We start from the raw sequence: 19,690 nt of genomic DNA, 5'->3' as shown, positions 1-19,690 counted from the left end.
TCAACATCAATTAGCGTTCGTTAATTAAAATCCAGTGAATTGAAGGTGCAACTGTACTCACTTGTGATTGTTTCTGCCTCAGGGAGACTCAGGCTGCTGGGCAGGACTGTGTCTGAGACGTCATCATCCTGACATGTTGACTGGAAAAAAAGCAGGGAAGAGGATGTAGGTTTTATAAAAGGTAAAAATGCCAAAAATAACAATAGAAAATTATTCTAAAAGATGTTAGGGCAAATGCTTTGTGGGATATTGTCCAAGTTTCTTTTTTTTTTTGATGGTGTGCTGCTATTCTTACTCTTCTTTACTAGTCCATCCAGCCAGCTATCTGTCCTTCTGCTGTCTATATTTCTATCTATCTTCCTATTTATCCATCTCTCTGTCTGTCTGTCCTTCTGTATGGCTGTCATCCATTGTCATGTCGATTATTCTGAACATGTGATAACAAGTTGTTGAAAGAACTGTATATCCTCTTAAACAGTTTCCCGTTGATATTAGAAACAATATTTCTGTACTTCATTCATGTACATTTCCAGCCCCCTCAATGAAAGGTGTTCACTGTTGATTTCAATTATTTTTTAGGCAAACTGCCCACCTTTTCCACAGTGCAGCCCAGCAATGATTCACCATTCACAGCCGAGAGGGTGTCTCCTGGTTTTGTGCAGACATCCTGAAAACAGCAGGTCACCTGTTAGGTTACTGACGCTAAAACACATCAGCTGTTTTATTTTTACTCTCGTGGATGTGACTACATATTGCACTTGTGTGTCTCTTTACTTTAAATGTACTCAGAATTTTGTCTCTGCTGTTGGTGCTCTGCTCGACAAAGTTAATGCCAGGTAATTCGTCCTCCTGTAGAATACGGAAAGACTGTGTAAAATTTGTCTTAGCGTCTGTAATAGCTTAAAAAAATTAGCCAGTTAATAATTTGACAACATCACAAGCACTTTCCCATCATGCAAAGCTCCACTCTTACTTTATGTATCACACTGTCCTCCATATTTAAAATGTTTTCCCTGGATAAAAAAAGCTTGTTCCCCTTGCATTAAGAACCACCGCTGCGAGACCTCCCCAATCCACCAAACACATTCCAGCTGAATTGAATTTCACTTTGAAATTCAAGCTTCATTATTCAAATGGGATCTTTTTTTTTCTCTCCCACTGTCTCCATACAGAAAGCACAGGTGGTAAAAATTCCGGTTCTTTTTCATTTCAAGGTGGTGTTCTCCCATTCACTGTGTTGTTTATTCACCTATTTTATTTGACAATACTGTGTCTCTCTTTTCTCTGCTCTGACAGCTCGTCAGACTCTACTGCTCCTGTGTGTGTGTCCTCTCCGTCTCCCTGCCATACTCCACTGACTTTTTTGTGAACATTTCCCTCATTACCCAACAGCCTCCTAGTCTTTCTCTCTATTATTATCTGCACACCAGCATTGCAAATGGACGCTCACTCGGCTGTAACTTGTATGTGTAGGAGGCAGAGTGCGGCTCACCTTCAGCTTTGTGATGTGCTCGGTGGTTTTTGAAGCGTCATCATTCGCCACAGTTGTTTCAAACTGCAGGGAAAAGTACAATACAGTTGGTACAGCGTGAAGTCAGTAACAAGTTGTTTGTGTGTCTGTTGGCTGGAGGGAGGACAGGAAGGATTGGTGACAGTGTCTTCAATGTCTTCAGTTATTTGTAAACACACCACAACACTAGTGGCATTGAGAACATGCACTGACTTTTAAAGCACCCGGTAAAGCACAAAGTAACATTTGTTAGACCTTGATACCTGCTTTAATATTATTACCATCTGTTGGTGAGTAAAAGTTGTCTGCTCGAGCACTTGGGCCTGTGTTTACACGTGTGTGGCCTTAAGTAGAGACGTACCTCAGAGTGGGGCTCCACTGTGTCTTCCTCTTGGTCTCTCACAGGTCCCACCGCCATCTGGTTGAGTGCCTCTGTGTTCCTGTTTTAAAAAAGTCATAACTCATGTAAATCTCGGCTCCTGTACTCAGTGACAGACCAGACTTGATTTGTGTCTGCTGATGACATGCTGATGACAGCCTCTCTTACAGAGTGGGTCAGGAAAAGGATGTGAGTTAAGGGGGGAGGTTAAGCAGTGTGATCTGTGAAACTGTCTGAGGAAGATGAAGATGGTGGGTTTGAAATGTCCTTGCTAATACATCAGTGTAAATATGAACTGCAAATAATATAATGACTGCTAAGAAAAAAGAAGATGGGTAAAAATGAGATAAACCACAACTGGTCTTAAGAACAGATTAAAATTTCTTGGGTACAATTTGGAAAGAAATGGAAATAGTTTGCTCCAAACATCACTAAGAAATAACAACATATTTTCTCTTAATGAAGATGTAACAAAATGGTAAAGAAAGCAATTGACTCTGCTTTCCTTAGTTCAGTTAGTTTTCTTCCTTCTTTGAAACAACCTAAGCTTTGTAATTAAGAGTTCTGCATTTACTTTGGCCAAAAAGGGTCTGCAGAAACAATAAACTGTGTTTCAGTCATGCCATGGTGCAGTGGTGCCCAAAATGTTTTCTGCAGTGCTACCCTCTTGTAAATAGGATTTGCCATGAGCCCCCTCCACACCCATTTCACTGTCCAAAACTCCCATTTCACTGTCATTGCTTGTTGTCAATGTCATGTGACAAATAAAGATTCTTGATTCTCACAGAGAAAGGAAATAAAATTGCAAATGCAGTGTGCATAAACTCCACACTGTCGAAGGCCCGTGCCCTCGCCTTTGGGAACCACTGCCAAAGCATAAGACCAGTCACATGAGACTTCCACAACCTTACCTTAGCAGCAGAATGTTGTTGTTCATCACCTGTTTTAAAGCTTCTTACAAATGTGTTTGTAATATGTTGTCATTATAATCCAACAAAATGTCTGTCTTTCCTAGGTGTCAACTCAGAATATAGTAGTTAGTGACAACAATAATTATTGTATTATAGTATTTTTAAAACGTCCTTTTGTACATAAGCTACATGTACTGTGCACTTTCAAATGGTTTACATGTTAGTTTAAAAAAAGCTAAATGTCTAAGTTACTGTCAAATTAGCTGCTCAATAACTTCACCGTTAGAAAGCACCACTTCTAAGGAAAAACAATAACTCCCTCTACTGGGTACTCTGTAGTACTACAACTGTGTTAGTTATTTCATGGGACTTCCTTCAGGAAATTGTAGTTGTTGCTATGGTAATGTCTCCTGGGCAGCATTAAAAGGTGATTTTATACCTGACAAAGATGATTTTGACTTTAGACGGAGAGCTTTTAATTATAGAGGATGCATTCTGGTGGCTGTGGCCGTAAAGGACTTGCCCATTAATCTGAAAGAAATGGAAATTCATGGAAAAAATACCAAGTACATGTGAGTAAAAATATTCAAGACACAACCCATTTCACTTAAAATCACTCACTCAAAATCAAAGACTACACACAGCTCACCTCAAGCAGCTCATCTCCAACCACCATACGCCTGTCCCTGCCGGCTGCCCCGTTGGGGTCTATTCCCACCACGAACACACTCATGCGGGCTCTGTCTCTGTTTCCTGCCAGGCTGAGGCCCAGCCCTGTTTTTCCCTTCTCCAGCTCAATCATGTGCAGGACTCCTGGGAGGCTGCCGTAGCGCTGAATCACAGTATCTGAGGGAGAGGCAGAAGGAGTTGTGGCATAAAGATGTAAGCTGACAGTGTGAATGAGGAGCCTGATTTGTCTTCATCACTACATTACATATTAGTTCATGTCGTGTTGCTCCTGAAAGTGGCCCAGGTTTTCAAGATGAACAGGCGTAAAAGGCTACATAAATTTGGAAATGTCAGATATCTGAATGAGTTTTCTTCCTTCTTTTTTTTTTTGCTTCAGTCCCACCTTCTATTTTTGTATGCTCACTGTCTATTTTGTTCTCACTCAGGTCTCCTTCTTTATTTCCCTGCACCACTCCTGTCTCTGGTGTGCTAGATAGCTGCTCCGACCAACAGGCTCCTGTTTTTCTGGGCTCTATGCCCACTGTTCAACCATCACTCCGGTACTCATCTCCCCAATTCACCTCCGTGGGCCCAACCTCATCAATCTTCACCCTGCAGGATCAGTCCAGTCTCTCCCTTTGTGACACTTAGACACACTAACACCAAGCAACGTCCACTAACACAGTCACCATAATCACAGGTGTTTGGACGCCTGTCCTTTATGATGAATATGACCTGTTGTCCTTGAAGCAAAGAAAAAAGGAAAAAAAAGGTTTGCCCCCTCACAGTGGGTGTGGTGGTGCCTGTAGGATGCTAATAGCTTAATTTCTGACATCGTGTTCTTTAGGTTTTTGCTGAGGTAAAGTCACCTCCAGCATGTGACTCGTCACACTTTTATGAAGCGACCGAACGAATGGATTTATATGCAAGGCAAGAAGGATGTAATTTGGCTGACCTCTAGTGGCAATTATGTTACATCACATTGATAGCGGCGCATACAAATCCTCCCTCCCCATTAATTGATTTTACTTAAGTGACATATCAGTGAATGGAGACTTGAGAAAGCATCACGTTTTTCTATGGTACACACCGATTACATTTAATCGAATATCTAATTAACCTAAAAAGCCTTTTAATTAAATGCTGTACACTATCATTTGATGAAAAGAAGAAAATAAACTTACTCCAGCTGTATCCAAACTCATCCTTTTCCTCCCCTTCCTTCTCCTCCTCTGCCTCAGCAGGTCTGCCAGGAATCTCTGTCAGCACGTCTGTATCAGTCTCTCCCACATGGGGCACCACTGGCAGGGGGAGGACAGAGCTGGTGGGAGATGCCTTTGCCGCTTCACGCTTCGCCGGCTGTCACGCCGCAGATGGAGTCAGAGAACAGTATATTAGTGGAAATTACAGAGAAAGAGGTTGTTCAACTGTGCAATTAGGGTTTGAATCCACTTAATGTGATTTTTTTTTTAAGAAATGGGAAAAACCACGAGAGCTGCTGATTTAATCGACAACATCAGCATGTTTTGCTGCACAAGAGATTGGTCACTTCTGTTGTAGAAGAAGTGTGAAATTCACCTGTTGTATACTTACCTGTGATCTACATGCAACAGAACTGATTTAAAGTTAATATTTATTTAAATAGCAAAAAGACAAAAAGTTGTTCTGATTTCATCGCAACCCCTCTACCCCAGCAAAAAAAGATTCAGAGTGTGGAGAAGGTGTTAGGAAGGGTTGTTTCGATACCATTTTAAACAAGTTTGAGTGTTCTTTTGTGTAGTTACTGAGTATTGTCAACAATACTTCTTTAGGTTGGGCTTCAATAAATATGCAACAAACTGGAAGGTTAAAGTTATAGAAGGATATTCCTTGGTGTATTTAGCTTTAAGGCATTTTTAGGTGGTTTAGTTCAATTGCTCAAAAAAATTCTACAGTAAATCTTGTTCCTGTTTCATCACTGAGGTTAAAATGCCTCCAAACCACTGACATTGTTGACCTAAAAAAGATAAACTGCCCCTGAGGACACTGAGACACTGGATGACTAGTAAGCACTTGGTTGAGAATATTTGCAAGACGTATCAGCCCGGAACCAATACAGTATTGGTATCGGTACAACCCGAGTGTTGTGTAATGCAAAAGTGTATGTGAGCACGTCATGTCAGACATTCAGACAGAATATCAACATGTGCATCAACATACATGACAGAGGAGACGTGAAGAGCACAACACAGTGACCCACAAACCTTAAACGGGGTGGGGGTGAAAGGGTTAGTTGGGGAGAGTCGAAGTAAAAGTCTACTGTGACTGTCTCCCTCCTACAGAGAAAAGACAATAACTTTAGAAGACAATACACAAAAGGACATAAAAGACACATGTCAAGGTTCTCCCCTGTTGTTTGACAATAAATTCAGAGATAGATCCAGTGACTAGAAGAAAAGGCCAGTTGTTTTCAAGCATTCTCCTAAAAACTGGCCTTGACAGGATATCCCATTCATACAAAACATTGATATCAGCTGCTGATGAAGGCCACAGGAAATACCAACCTTATCCTTGTCTCTTGTAAGAGTTGCAGCTCTTTCCTCACCGGCATCTGTTATCAATGGCTGCTGTTGGTGACAGAGATGACATGAAGTTAAATCACTGAGCTCCAGATCAGGCAACTGCAGTGCGGAATTCCTTATTAGTTTGTGTCCCGCACCGAGGGAATATTCCAGAGTATCCACGTCAATGTCACCAGATAGTGAAAGATACTGTAGTTCTGCAGTATACTGCAAAACACCTAATCCTATAAATATTAATGAGTTCATACAATGTCAGAAGCAGCGGGTGTTTAAAAGCATTCTCATGCAGCATATGCCGTATCATGAAAAGCCATCTGTTTATAAATTAAACTAAAGTCCACACAAGCTTGGCAGTGCACACACACAGATAGACAGTAAGTCATGCCAAAACGCTGACGGGCTGGGAAAATGCTCGCCCTGCATCACATGTCTGTCCAAGCTTGACCACTGCTTGCCAGAGATTGAGCTTAAAATGTTTCAGCAGAAATTCTGGCGTTTTGAAAGAGAAAAAGGAAACCCATGCTGCATTTATGCTTTTTGCACATAATGTCTCTTGTCCAATCAAGCTCAGTCTCTTTTTGTAGCAGTGACATTTACACAGATGACAGCACAAATATAACTTGGTAGCAGTAGGGAAAAAACATAAAAAATGCAAAACGGTCTAAGCATTTTCTTTGGTTTAACTTATTGGTTTGAATGGTGAATAAAAGCAGTGTAAAAGACACAGATAACAGTGGCTGCTTTTGTTACAAACAGGTAGAGAAAATAGAAAATACACAAGTATTAAGGGCAGAAATGCTTCATCCATTCAAACAGATGAATTTTTCTATCCTTTCACATTTCTTTTTCTGTTACAAGAGAAACAGAAAAAGAAGTGGCCAACACTCACAAACAGGCAACCAGACACAGGGTGGCTTCCTAACCTTCAGGAGGGCAGGAGCTAAGTAGGTGTGATTAGTGCTGCACAGGCTGGACCCATGATGGCTATTTAGCTGCAGAAAGGGCAGGGGTGGCTTTGAAAAGAGCAACACAGAGGATCAACAAGCTGACAAAATGACAGGCACTTGTTTTGAATGCCGAAGTTTTTAGCATTTAACTGAATCGGAGGCCATTCAGGAGAGAGACAGAGAGAGAGAACAACACCTCAGGTCTCATTCTAATAAGGGGCCGTTAAACATGGCACGTTCCTTTAGGGGGACAGTTTTTTCTTATAGATCTCACAAAACCCAGCAAAGCTTCTGCTGAAATAGTCAAACAGAATGTTGCAAATATTCCTCGAGGCTACCTGGAGATTATTAAACGCTGACAAGATATTTATAATAGGCCTGGAGTAGTAGTTCTTTTTTTGTCTCTCCCCGATTTGTTCCCCTGTTTCAATTCGTCAGTATCACGTACACATCAAAAGGTGCAGTTAAACGGGGGAGGAGGGTGGGAGGTGGGGGGGTAATGCAGCAGAGATGAAGTGTAATGGACAGCTGATGTAATAGGAATAAGAAAGACAAAGAGAGAGACAGATTACCTGACGTGTAGGATGTGGCATGCATGTGAAAGCACCGCTGCTTTTCCCTACCGCAGGCGACGAAGCTGGGCTACAAAGTGACTCAGGCTGAGGAGGCAGTGAGGAGGGTGAGAAGAGGAGGTTCGGAGGAACAGACTCAGAACATAAGAGTTTCAGATGCAAATCAATCCCCCTGTTGTTTTAAATACATAAACATAAATCTAAACTGCTCTGACAGAGTTTAGCTGAAATCCTGTTAAGTCAGGATTTCAGCGTGTGCTTATTTAAGTTGACTGGCTGACTGAGAGGTCTAAACATAGAAGTGGCATCTTCTTGGCTGTTTTGCTGGCAAAATTGAGTCATTCATCTTTGGCTTACTGAGTATTTTATCAAGATGTAGATAAACAAAAATAAATGCCAATAGAAAACACGGCATATAAAATCTGGTCATGAATCAGCCAATATGAATGATGAAGAAAAATACTTTCACTGCTTGGAATGGCTCATTATGGCTTATTTTTAATTCTGACTCCTGTGTACATTTTCAGTATGTTCTGAGGCATTTTTAGGAGTTTTTCTCTAAAGTCATAAAAGTATGTCATTTTTGGTCAATAATTGAAATATTGAGACAAAATGTTTTTGGTCATATTTTCCAGAATTTTGCCTTGTGTTCTCATCAAAATTAGCATTTAGGGGCAGTATGGAGAATATTTTTTTCCCACCACAGCCAAAAATCGTTTTAGGAATCGCTGTTCTGAAGCAAAAATGTATTTTTAGCCCAAAGTTCTTAAAATTGCTTAAGCTTCATAACAGGCTCAGCTGTAGCTCCATCTGATCACTGACTTTAGCCGACTTCATCTGAGTTTAGTTAACAAAATACTGGCTTAAATAATTTATTAGTTTTTCTTAAATTTTTACATTTTCCTCACATTCTTTACTACTGTTGTGGTATGTATATTTCACTATTACTGGACAAAGAAAAGGTGAAGCAGGATCTAAAAGACATGACCCAATTAAGAATTAACTGTTTTACCAGGTGTTTCTCTGTGTTTGTGTCGTTTTGTGTTCATACTTTAATTGAAAAAACACCTCGTCACCACTGAGATGAAACTATTTCTTGTAGATTGAACACATCTTTGCCTCCTCTGCTTGTGTCACATGATGAGAGCCTCAGCAAGTTTGGGGAAAGCATGCAGGAATATTTGGCACAAAACAATATTTGAAAAGAGATTGATGATGAAGTTCTGATGCTGGCACTGAGCCAACAGAAGCCCCAGGAGGAAACTACTTACTCATTCCTTGAGAGCCCGAGGGCACCTTCAAACAACAGCGTTGTTTGCACGGTGACACGGTGATTTTCAATGAGCGTTGAACTCAAAGGCCACAACTTAATGTCTTTAACTTTCCGTGCCAGGATTATTGTTGCAGTCAGAGATTTTTGCTTTTCTTTCTAACATTTTGAAGTTGAGCAGATTGTACAGATTTATATTTTATAATTTAGTTTTTGAAAGTGCCCTCTTTGGCCTGTGCAAATACGCTGAAGTTTAACAGTTAAAACGAAAAAGGAAAAGTGTGATGTTAAGTTCCCGAGAAGCAGTAAGGGAGACTCACCCTGGGCCTGTGAATCATACTCTGCACCAAGAATGTGACGGGGTTGCCTGCCTTCCGTATAGCCTCCACCGCTTCCTCATGTGTAGCATCTCTGAGGTCAACTCCATCCACCTAGATACATTTTCCAAAAAGTAAGGGTCAAGTCAATAGTTTGATACTGAGAAACAACCCCAGGCTTTGGAGTTTCAAATTTAAATGTGCCTTGCTTCACTTCCTTCACCTCTACAATTCTGTCTCCTGTCTTCAAGGTCCCGTTCTGACCAGCAGGGCTGTCCACCAGGATGTGTTTGATGAAAATCCCCCTCATCACCTCCCCGTTATTCAGTCGGCTGCCCATCCCGCGGCCCCCTACGATACTGATGCCCAGGGACTTGCCTGGTGCTCGGAACAGCTCCACTCTGAGGTCAGCAAGAGTTTCCATCTTACTTTGGCCCCTCAGGGTTTTTTGTTTTTTTTTTGCAATTTGCAACAGTTAAATACTCACGTTCTTGGTTGGTTCCAGTTACTGTAGGAGTCACTTTCTTCTCCTTCACCGTCTTCTCGCTCAGGGAGGTTTGGAATTTCTCTAGATATTAATGGGGAAGTCACATTAGCAAAAATAAAAAGGCAAAAAACTACAACTCAACCAAAAATATTTAGCATGTCTTAATTATCATTTAATGTTATCGATCATTTGGAGTAGATCATGACAATAATACAATATAATGGTTGTATGCAAGAGCTACTAAAGCTTAACCAAACCAAAGAGATAATTGCAATTAAAAGCCAAAAGATGCATCCTAGATGAAAATGAGATGTAATGTGTTGGATATATTGGGACACTGTTGTGATCTGCAACTTCTTGGAAGCAGTTGAGAGTTGTGCTGTCACCATCAAGCCATAACATTAGCACAGTCTGCTGTTGGTGAATGAATGCAAATGTGTATATGTTCCAAAATGACTTTCATAAATACAATGCATGTTTTTAAAGATAAACATATTATCTGTGAGAAATGTTTGGACAAAGTTACAAGAAAAGATATAAATAAAAAGAGTAGTGATCGGATCTAGTGCATCAGTTATTTAATATTCTTAACACTACACCTGAAGAAAGCCAAATTAATCAGAGTGACTTGTAATGAAAGGAATGAGGCAAGTTCAGTTTAGCTAGGGTTTAATTTTCTAATGACAAATAATGGTAAGATTTTTTTTAATGATGCCAAAAATGGTCAAATTAAATTTTACATGGATCTTTAAACCCCATAAAACATGTAGATGTTTTAAGCAACATCAAGATGAAAATAACCCTCCATGGATCTTTTTGTTATGATAATCTAGTTTTTAATTGAATAAACAATGATAGAAAGTATAAGGGTAAGAATAGTACAAAACGTACTTAGGAACAGGAGCTGATGCTAATGTTGCCCCAGAAAAGACATCAGGTTTTGATTGCTCTTGGCTGGCCTTGTATTCCTCTAAATACTCTGCTGGAACATATTTAATGCTGAAAGACACACACACACAAACTTGTTTAAGTCACACATGAAAAAAATGTCTTTAACTATCTCTTTTTAGAATCCACATTTTCCCACCTTTGTGCTTATTAAGCTGCTGCCTCCACACAAATCTACATGGTGATTTAACAGATAACAGGCTCTAAGTAAAAAATGGTATAAAAGCAGTGAAAGAAACACCTGCTTGTTTTGTCTCAACTGATTTTACTTTCTGCACAAGAATTCAGAAACATTCAATTCTGTCTGATTCTTCTCAGCAGATCATAATTTCAGTGAGATGTTGATGAATTGCATACAGGGTCTGACATCTCACTGTTCAAAACTGACCAAATAAATCCATTAAATATCTGCACAAATGGAGGTCGATGTCACTTTAGCAGTCCTGTGATGGACAAGCAACCTGGGCCAAATTTGAAGGACGTGTGTTAATGATACTTCACTTCTGAGAAATGAAGCAGATTTTGATGATTAAAAACTTGACACCCACTAGAAAAAAAATTCCAGTGGATTCTGAGGAAGAACAGATTTTTTAAAATATGACAGCATGTGGACAAAAGGGGGGGAAATGAATCCGAGTGACTTGTAATGAAAGGAATGAGTCAGTTCATTAAGAAGATCACAGCATGCAGTGAGGGACGTGGTCTGACTCAAATACCAATGATTCATTAGAAAACGATGAGGTGAAAATACGGAGTTAGAAATGGTGTCAGTGATGTGAGTCACACAAATGAAAGAGAGTTAATGTTAACTTCGGCATAGAGACAGGGAGGTGCAGTCAGGTGAGATTTATCCAGACGTTATTTTTATGATTGTTAACTTTTGCTGCCACAACACAAAAGTATCTGAACACACTGGATAATATTTAAATTAAAGGGAATCAATGTATCTTAGTGTGTTTTTAACTTAAAAAAGACATTTGTTTTTGAAGGTCCATAAACTGAAAATGGCCAGCCTCCTAATTCTGGACGAATCTCCTCGACAGACTGCAGTAAAGCTTCACAGCAGATGGACAGAAGGAGGCAAAAAAATAGGTGGAGAAAACCAAAGATGGCAGCTTGTTGTCGAGTCACTATGGGGCGTGGACGTTAGTCATACTCACACATAAAATGGGCACAGATCTTCCTCAGGTGAACAAGCAGATCTAGAATGTGGAGAGTTGTTTTTTTTTATGCACCGAGGCTCACATGTTTAGTTAAGTTCAGCCGGCAAAGATAATCACAAGATTGTTGGGTCTTATACTATAGCATTTGGCTGCTGAATTAATGTCTTTGGTGAGTTTTTCAAAATCATGGCAAACACTGTGTTGATTAGGTAAAAGTGATCAGTTTTTTGGAAGCCACATATTTTAGGAAACCACAAATACTCAAAGGGTAAGTCAAAAATACAATTAGAGGAAAAATGTCATTATGAACATAACTTAGCAGCTAACATAACAGCTAGCAAAGCTATTTCTCAACATATCCTCAATTCAAGTCTTCTGCAAGCTTTTTTCCACCTCGTTCTTTGACTCATCTATATCAAGCTCTTTTTAAATTTTGGGGGGAAAAAAACATCACATGGAACCAGATCAAAACCTGGTGTAAGTCTTTAGTCAATTAAATATGTTTTCTATCGTGTTTTCAATGGGCAAAAACCTGATCAAATTACCTGCAACTTAGACAATTAGTCAAAGCAATGTAAAACTGTCAAAACTGATGCCAGAGAAATGTGCCCTAACATGATTTAGTTAATAAAATCAGACCACTGTTGAAATAATACCACTTTAACCTTTAACTTTTTGACTGACTGAAATGCCATATCCTGCAATATCTTAAGGAACATAAGTCTTTGTTTTCTTCATCTGTAGTTTGTATCTAAAGATAAACAATAATCTTAACTCTTAAATGTAATCAGTACATGATCAACAGCCAATCTACATTCTCTTACTCCAGGTCTGGTCCAATGAGTGAGTGTCTTCGAAGCATGGCACGAGCCTGGACATTGGACAGGTTAGTAGTGGGCTCTCCGTTAACGGCCAGAATGAGGTCACCGACCCCTAGGCGTCCATCACGGCTAATCGACCCACCGTGGATGATGCTGCGGATCTGCATCCCCAGGCCATCTTTCATGGCGCTGACTGTCATACCTTAAAAGGTAAAATCATAGACACCTGTTACTTATCAATCTGGGGAGTCTGATGTAGACTCATTACAAATGCTGCACTGAACAAATAAACCTGCTGTAGTTTCAGCTGAGCTGACACAATGACACTTTGTCATGTCACAGCAAATGATGCTGGGAAACTGTCACACTGGTGCAGTTTGTTTTCCATATCGTTCTCCTGAAACTGAGTTCAGCGTGTGCCAGCATGTCAGGAGACCTGTCTGCAGTATATAAAACTTAATCATAAAAGAAGGTTCTTTACTGTGCAGATGGGAGACACTGTGAGTGAAGCCCTGCACAAAAACTCCCTCGTGCTTCAGTTCAGTATGTGGGCGTTACTTTGTGGAAATCATAACAAAAATGTGACTTTTTTAGGGTGGGTATATAATTTGGAATTTGCAAGCTCAAACTTCATGAAATGTATGGAGAGTGTTTCATTGGTCATCAAACACAGATGTTAAAATTCAAATTGGGATGCTGCTTTTACTGTCTATGACCTTTTTTAAATAAATGCTGTCCTCATAACATCTATTTAGTCTTAGAAGTTTGAACTTAGTATTCTCCCAACAAGCTGCAGGCCTAGTGGGCAGGTTTTGAAATGCAAATATCCCATACAGAAATTAAATTAAGAAAGACAGTACAAAAATATTTTTTCAATCCCTTTTCCTTCACATCTTTCATTCAAGGTTAAGGCCAAACACACCTTTCAGTTACCTAACTTCATTTGCATTCCTGTGAATGACAAAAAAAAAGATAAATAAAAAAAGAACAAACAAAATATTTCCAGGGCAAATAAATACACACCCAGGCTGGAGTTGCCTTTGACAACGGTGATGGTCCTGTCATAGCTGCTCCCTGAGGTCAGTGCTTCCTTGTCACTGTCTTCTGCCCATTCTTCCACCCCAGCCTCCTCGTCCTTGAGCTTTTTAACACACAGATTCATGAATGTAAATAAAAACAATGAGTGAACTACAAACTAAGTGAAGGTCTCTGGAGAAAATGCAGTTAGCACATTGGCTATTAGAGATGATCAGATGACAGAAAAGCTAACCAAGTTTATTCAATAATTAACAAAAGTTTCACTTAGTTGACTTAGCTGAGGTTAGATGTTAGCTGCTGTTGATAGCGTATGAACTGCACTTATGGCTATATGTGGCTATCACACTAAGCTCCTTCTGCTACCATTCAGCCATTCTTGTAGACTCTTTAATTATCACCAGCCAATTTAAGCATTTACACTAATGTACTTCTGTAACACATAGAATGTTGTTACATTTTCTGCCCATTTTTTAAAAATATATATACTTTGAGTAGTTCTTGCAGTAGCTAAAATTACTTCACTACTAAATGTGACTTTTGTAAAGAAAAAAATCTCCAACTTCTTAAGTTTTTTGGCAAAAGTTTGTTTTATGGTTGACACTTAAAGTCAAAAGAAAAATGCAATCTTAATGTAATTTATATAAAGCTTGTTATAGTATTGTATATTTTACCTCTGTTAGAAATGTTCTGTCCCTAATATCCACCATTGAGCTGGCCGGCTCTTTCTGGAAGTGACTCATCACAGGTTCCTCCTGGGCATAAGATCTGTTTCTGATTTCAGCAAAAGGGCTGTATGAGCCTGAGCACTCCTCTGGTTCTTCTTTGGCTGGGAGATGAGCCAGGTAACAATTGGAACTGCTGAGTATGGCATCATAGGCCAGGGTGTGACCTCTCAAACTCTGTGGAGAAAAAGAGGCCGGCGTCTCAGTTGGGAACACTTGAGTGCCGTCTTCAAGGCCGGTCGGTGCAGTAAAGTTGGGCGTCATAAAGGGATGCTCATCCAACAAGTCCAGTCGAGCCGTCAGCTGAGGTAAAACAAAGCATGGCAGCTGAATGAGCGTTCTCCTCTGTTAGTTAGACAATTGCCCAACAGGGGGTATCCATCTTACTCAGTCACCACCCTGCCCTCTTAATGAGGCATAGAAAAGCCATCAGTGGCCAGCAGAGAATAGCAAGAATTACTGGTGGTCTTGAGAGCAAAACGCACAAAATGTAGTTTCATTATAAGAACATTAAAGACTTTATTTGAGCCAGACTGAATAGAGATGATTTCCAGCAGACAATTCCCACTGGGTGGGACAGAGCAGAAGGATGAATCTCAAGACAAAAGTAAAACAATATGCAAATGTACAACAAAAGAAGGCCTTAATAAACAGATAGTGAGGAAAAACAAGATGTTTTATTTTAATAAGCCCGTAATGTAATATATGGAACTAATAACCACTCTCATGATCAAGACTCAAGGACAAGTTGAACAACACAATAACAAAGAAATTATTTAAAACTAGTTTAAAGTTTCTCTGTTTTTGTTTTATTTTTAACTTACCTTGTATTAACCAGTGTTTATTTTGACAGCTAGTTTTAATTTAGTTGACTGGAAATGTAACTTAGACTTGAATATTAGCTTACAATAAAGTGTATATATTATTTAAAACATTATTAATTGACTTACTGAATATAGACATATATAAAGGTATTGAAATGGTGACAATAGGCAGTTTAAAAATGTAACTAAAGTATATAACACATAGTATGACTGCCATTGTACAGTATGTTGCAGTGATCAGGCAGTAAAAGGCTATAGTCCCTCAGTAACTTGGTACAGAACTTGACCACAGAGGCAGAGCCAAAGTGGTGTGACTGTAATCCATCTACGTGACAGGGGAAAAAGAGCCATCACTGTTTTACTGACAGTGATTTGGAGGCCGACATTTTGAAGTCACTATCTTTTTATTTGATCTTAAACACCCCAGTGAACTTTATATTGGTGATCCATAAACATAGTTTTATACCATCTATATACCCTGACCTTTGGTTAAAATGGATACATTGAAACCCAGAGGAAGGGAAAAAAAACTCTGTAAAGCTTGTATGCTGCTCTTGTTTATTTTCCTTGTCATTTAAAATCAGTTTGGGGAGTTGCTGTTCGGGGGACCTCAGAGAGCAACAAAAGTAACCCCAGCTATAGGCCTTGTACAAAAGTATAGTCTGTGCTGCTGTTACCGTCCTCGTGACATTTTTGCTCTTGATGGCAAAAAGAAACGGACGAATAATGGCTACATGTTTTAACTCACTCGGACAAAGGGCAGTTCTTGTTGTAGTAAGATTTAATGGAACCAAGGAATAATTGCTTCTTTATTTATATTATTTTTATAAAAAGGACATTTTTATTACCTTAGGTGTGGATGAATGCAAGAAATCCAGGTCTGGACTACAACTGCTGCCATGGAGAGCAATCATAGAAGCTTGGAAGGTGTGGTCTTCTTGTCCAGTGTAAGAGTGATCGAAGAACTTCTCATCACTCAGGTCGGCTTCACTGGTGTCAATCTGGAAAAATAGTTTTAAACATTAATCCTTTTAGAAAAACACCTAGTACAATTATCAACTTTCCAATTATAGAAACTACAATAGTACTCTATGAACCTAACAATATTAAATATACACATACAAAAATCATTGATAAGGAAAAATATGTGTTTCCCTTTTTGGGGATGTTCTATGTTTATTGATTGATTGATTTTTGTTTTTCTCTTCTCAGCTAACTAACCAATGCAGGCTCAGCTAGGTAAACGACGCCATCAGCCAGATCTTCTTCTTCATCTCCGCCTTCAACCACAATACTGTTGAAGTCAAATGAAAGGACGGTGGAGGAAGCCGTAATTTCCTGCTCAGCATATGTGTGTGGAGAGTGGGAATATCCACATATTCCCTAGGAAAGTGGAGAAATCCCTTTAGTTTCTCCTTCTGTGGTACGTTTTCTTTTTAACACTAATCAGTTCTTCACAATTATTGCTAACAAGTAATTAGCATTTATCAATATGTTAAAATGCATTGAAAATTTCACATATCATTTCACATATCGTCAACATAATTATTCCTCATTATTATTATTTTGACAGCTGTAAAAGTGACGAAAAGATGTAAGAAAAATCCTCTGGAAAGTAAATTACCTTTTTATTAAACAAATTGCTAAAATAATTTAAAAAATCATCAAGCTCAGTATTGTTGTTGTCCTAAAATTCATAATAAGCTTGTTCCAGTATCTAACACAGACAAAAAGTTTTCACGAAAAGTAAGAAGGCATATTGGAGCATTACACATGTCAGGCGCAGTTTTGAGAGGCAAAACAGCAAAAATACCCCCGGGTAGTGCATTCCACGTCCTGCAGAGAGCTGGATCAGTCCACAGAGTCTTCTTACTCCTGCAGCTCTGTAATCCAGCTAACCCTGGCAGCCCAGAGGTCTCATTGTGTAATCCAGTGGCAGATTTAACACAACACAAACACAGCTCTATAGCTAGAAGAATGCATGAGCTTTTGTAGAGAATCATGCGTTCTAAAGTGCATGAGGGCACAAAGCATTAAACACCCCAGTGGACAGACTTAACATTTTTGACAGGTACCCTCACGCCCAACCCCTCCCCACCCACTTTCGTGTGTTTAAACCTACAAGTGGGTCTGTGTCTTCTTGAAAAAAAAAAATCCAATAATAAAATAAAATGAAACAAAGAGCAAATACCGTTTTAGGCCAGTCACCTCTGCTGAAAGAACAGTGGGTGGAATGCTAAACCGTACAGCCTGCCTCTGCGCTCTTTTTTCTTTTTTACCCTGCATGAAAAATTCAGCCCTTTGTAAGCCGAACCCTCGTGACTGGTTACTAAGTCGGGTGATTCAATATAAGGATTGCCTGACTCAAAGCTTTGCTTGCACATAGAGATGAACCTGACCCATGCTGAAGATAACTAAACAATTAAAGTACAAAGAACGTCTGAAACGTTTTTAAATATTCAAATGGACAAACAAGTGCGTTGCTTTACCTCTAAAATTGTGCCTCTTACATTCAGACAGATTAGAGCACAGAAGAGATAAATGACACTAATGCTTACAGGAAGGGGTTTGGCAACTCCGATCTGGACATTGCCCAGTTTTGCCCCCTTCAATGCCTGAACTGCATCCTCCAGAGTGGCATTTTCCAAGTCGGTGGTGTTGACATACATAAGTCTGTCCCCAGGCAGCAGTCTGCCATCCTGCTCGGCCACACCATTGGGAACCAGGGAACGGATCACAATCACTGTCTTGGCAGGATCCAGTGGGTCCTAGAGTGAGCCCAGTAGATATGAATGAGAAGAGACTGAAAGTTAATTAAAGAAAACTACACTTATCTAGGTCACCACTGTAAATCTTTTACATTTAGCATTATTTCTTCTAAAAACTACTTAAAAATGTAAATTCCAAATTGGTTTTGCCACCTGATAATCCAAAATACTGAATCCCAGGCCTCTTTCTCCCTTCTCCAGCTCGATATTCTGAACCTCCAGTTCCCACATTGCCAGTGGAGCTCCAGTTGTCTCCTCTGTCACATTATCCTGTATTACTGCTACTGTGTTCACCTCTGAATTTTCAGGAACCAAAAGGCTTCTCAGGTCTAGATGTTTCTGCAGAGGAAAAAAGTGGAGAGGTCACACACTATAAATGCAGTGCTAGTCTCTACATGTTCATTTGGCCCAGCTTCTTAAGGCGGAGGAAAATATTTTACAGGATGGTGAGGGACCTGTGTACTGTATTATCACATGAAGCTGTGCAGAAGAATTCTCCCCAAAATGATGCTGGTTTTGATGTTTTTATATATCAAACAAAATGTTTTGGCTACAACAGCATCGATATTTCTGGAATGAGTTTTCATAAAAATCCCTCCCACTCATCTCTTAGTCCTAATCCACCACTGCTGGCAATGACGCGATTGACAGCACTGGCTAAGCCGATAATCAGCATTGGGCTATAATGGAAAGAAAGAACGACAAGGAAATAGTTTTCTGCCGTCATATTTCATTTCCTTTATGCCAGGTGGGGGAAACATTATTCAGGATACATTTACTGCAAGTCAGAGAGATGGAAGGGAATCAGATCATTCTTGTATTCATCACCTGCAGCACTCTGTAAGTCATGTGTCCTGCATGACTTTAGTAGACAGGAGACAATGTCCTTTCAGCAACAATTTTACAATGTAAACTGGAGGAATGAATGAGGACAATAGCCAATCAGGGCTACGTTTATTGGCGAGAAGGCAGGACATCTAAACAGAGATCCAATCCTACAGAAGTGAAGAGTAGAGTAGAGTAGAGAAGTCTCCAGTAGTATAATCCCTTGTTAATTAATAATATTGATACAATGTGCAATAAACAAATTTTAATAACCTGACAACATAACGCACCAATATAACTTAAAATTATTAAATTTAAATAATTTTGAAATCCCATGTGCTTAAACTGAACTTGGATTAAATAGTTATATTGACTAAATCGAGGCTAAGGCAAAGTTACAGTGCAAAAACCTGAGAATCAAAAATGAATTCCAAGTTGTATGTCAAAATGAACAAAGTTTAAAGTAGTTGAAAATATGACTGAAATACCTTGAGTTTGGGGGTGGACACAGCCTCAGGTTGTGGATGGACAGCCTCCACGTCAGTCTGTAGGTGAGAAGTAGGTCTGAAGCAGGTCACGATAACATAGACTGGAAGCTCCTTCAGGATCCTGACCACTTCTTTGTGGCTTTCCCCGATGAGTGATATGCCATTGACCTGTGACCATAAGTTAATACAAAAACTGTTTGCATGCACGTTTTGGGGTTTTTCTTTCGAACAGGGAGTTGACAAGTTGTGAAAGTGATCATTTCTCCAAAGTTGCTGTAGCTTTGTGTATATACTCTCCTCTTAAGTCCCAATCTGCTCTATTCCATTCTCCAGGGAAAATATTTTTGCAGTTTAACTTCTGAGTGCTGCACTTGTTTACAAGCTTTGCTCTGTCTACTGACTGGAACTGTTAATTTAGCATACAGCACCTTTTCTTTTGTTTATTTCTCAAATGATTAAAAAAAGTTTTC

The 19,690-nt window shown here is 39.5% G+C and overlaps 1 protein-coding gene and 1 long non-coding RNA gene across 16 annotated transcripts in view; one reads left to right on the top strand and one right to left on the bottom strand.

Moving 5' to 3' along the window:
• The window catches only part of mpdz (multiple PDZ domain crumbs cell polarity complex component), a 42,293-nt gene that overhangs the window by 8,508 nt on the left and 14,095 nt on the right, over positions 1-19,690 (bottom strand). For 4 of the 14 annotated variants that reach the window (XM_008326666.3, XM_025062734.1, XM_025064713.1 and 1 more), the window contains 25 exons: positions 19,221-19,388; positions 18,061-18,246; positions 17,698-17,907; positions 16,361-16,522; positions 15,988-16,140; positions 14,265-14,618; positions 13,579-13,696; positions 12,559-12,757; positions 11,732-11,773; positions 10,515-10,622; positions 9,624-9,704; positions 9,360-9,537; positions 9,140-9,250; positions 7,550-7,636; positions 6,954-7,043; positions 6,013-6,075; positions 5,713-5,784; positions 4,654-4,828; positions 3,450-3,646; positions 3,240-3,331; positions 1,872-1,950; positions 1,493-1,555; positions 775-849; positions 593-667; positions 62-140 (listed from right to left, as the gene is read on the bottom strand). In XM_008326666.3, the coding sequence (XP_008324888.1) occupies positions 62-140; positions 593-667; positions 775-849; positions 1,493-1,555; positions 1,872-1,950; positions 3,240-3,331; positions 3,450-3,646; positions 4,654-4,828; positions 5,713-5,784; positions 6,013-6,075; positions 6,954-7,043; positions 7,550-7,636; positions 9,140-9,250; positions 9,360-9,537; positions 9,624-9,704; positions 10,515-10,622; positions 11,732-11,773; positions 12,559-12,757; positions 13,579-13,696; positions 14,265-14,618; positions 15,988-16,140; positions 16,361-16,522; positions 17,698-17,907; positions 18,061-18,246; positions 19,221-19,388 (3,217 nt within the window). The remainder of the gene's footprint in view (positions 1-61; positions 141-592; positions 668-774; positions 850-1,492; positions 1,556-1,871; positions 1,951-3,239; positions 3,332-3,449; positions 3,647-4,653; positions 4,829-5,712; positions 5,785-6,012; positions 6,076-6,953; positions 7,044-7,549; positions 7,637-9,139; positions 9,251-9,359; positions 9,538-9,623; positions 9,705-10,514; positions 10,623-11,731; positions 11,774-12,558; positions 12,758-13,578; positions 13,697-14,264; positions 14,619-15,987; positions 16,141-16,360; positions 16,523-17,697; positions 17,908-18,060; positions 18,247-19,220; positions 19,389-19,690) is intronic. The other 10 variants (XM_025063877.1, XM_025062456.1, XM_025063005.1 and 7 more) reach the window with 10 other exon arrangements.
• LOC112486515 (uncharacterized) overlaps positions 53-19,690 on the top strand; it is a 21,295-nt gene continuing 1,657 nt past the window's right edge. Inside the window, exons 1-7 of one of the 2 annotated variants that reach the window (XR_003048999.1) lie at positions 53-181; positions 4,714-4,887; positions 9,388-9,542; positions 11,561-11,663; positions 12,564-12,765; positions 15,993-16,119; positions 16,352-16,562. This is a non-coding gene — a long non-coding RNA (uncharacterized LOC112486515). The remainder of the gene's footprint in view (positions 182-4,713; positions 4,888-9,387; positions 9,543-11,560; positions 11,664-12,563; positions 12,766-15,992; positions 16,120-16,351; positions 16,563-19,690) is intronic. The other variant, XR_003049055.1, reaches the window with a different exon arrangement.

This window comes from Cynoglossus semilaevis, chromosome 1 (genome assembly GCF_000523025.1).
Source record: "Cynoglossus semilaevis isolate Cse_v1.0 chromosome 1, Cse_v1.0, whole genome shotgun sequence".
Classification (NCBI taxonomy): domain Eukaryota; kingdom Metazoa; phylum Chordata; class Actinopteri; order Pleuronectiformes; family Cynoglossidae; genus Cynoglossus; species Cynoglossus semilaevis.
Note: the sequence above shows the minus strand (reverse complement) of the source record. Positions and strands in the feature narration are given on the sequence as shown.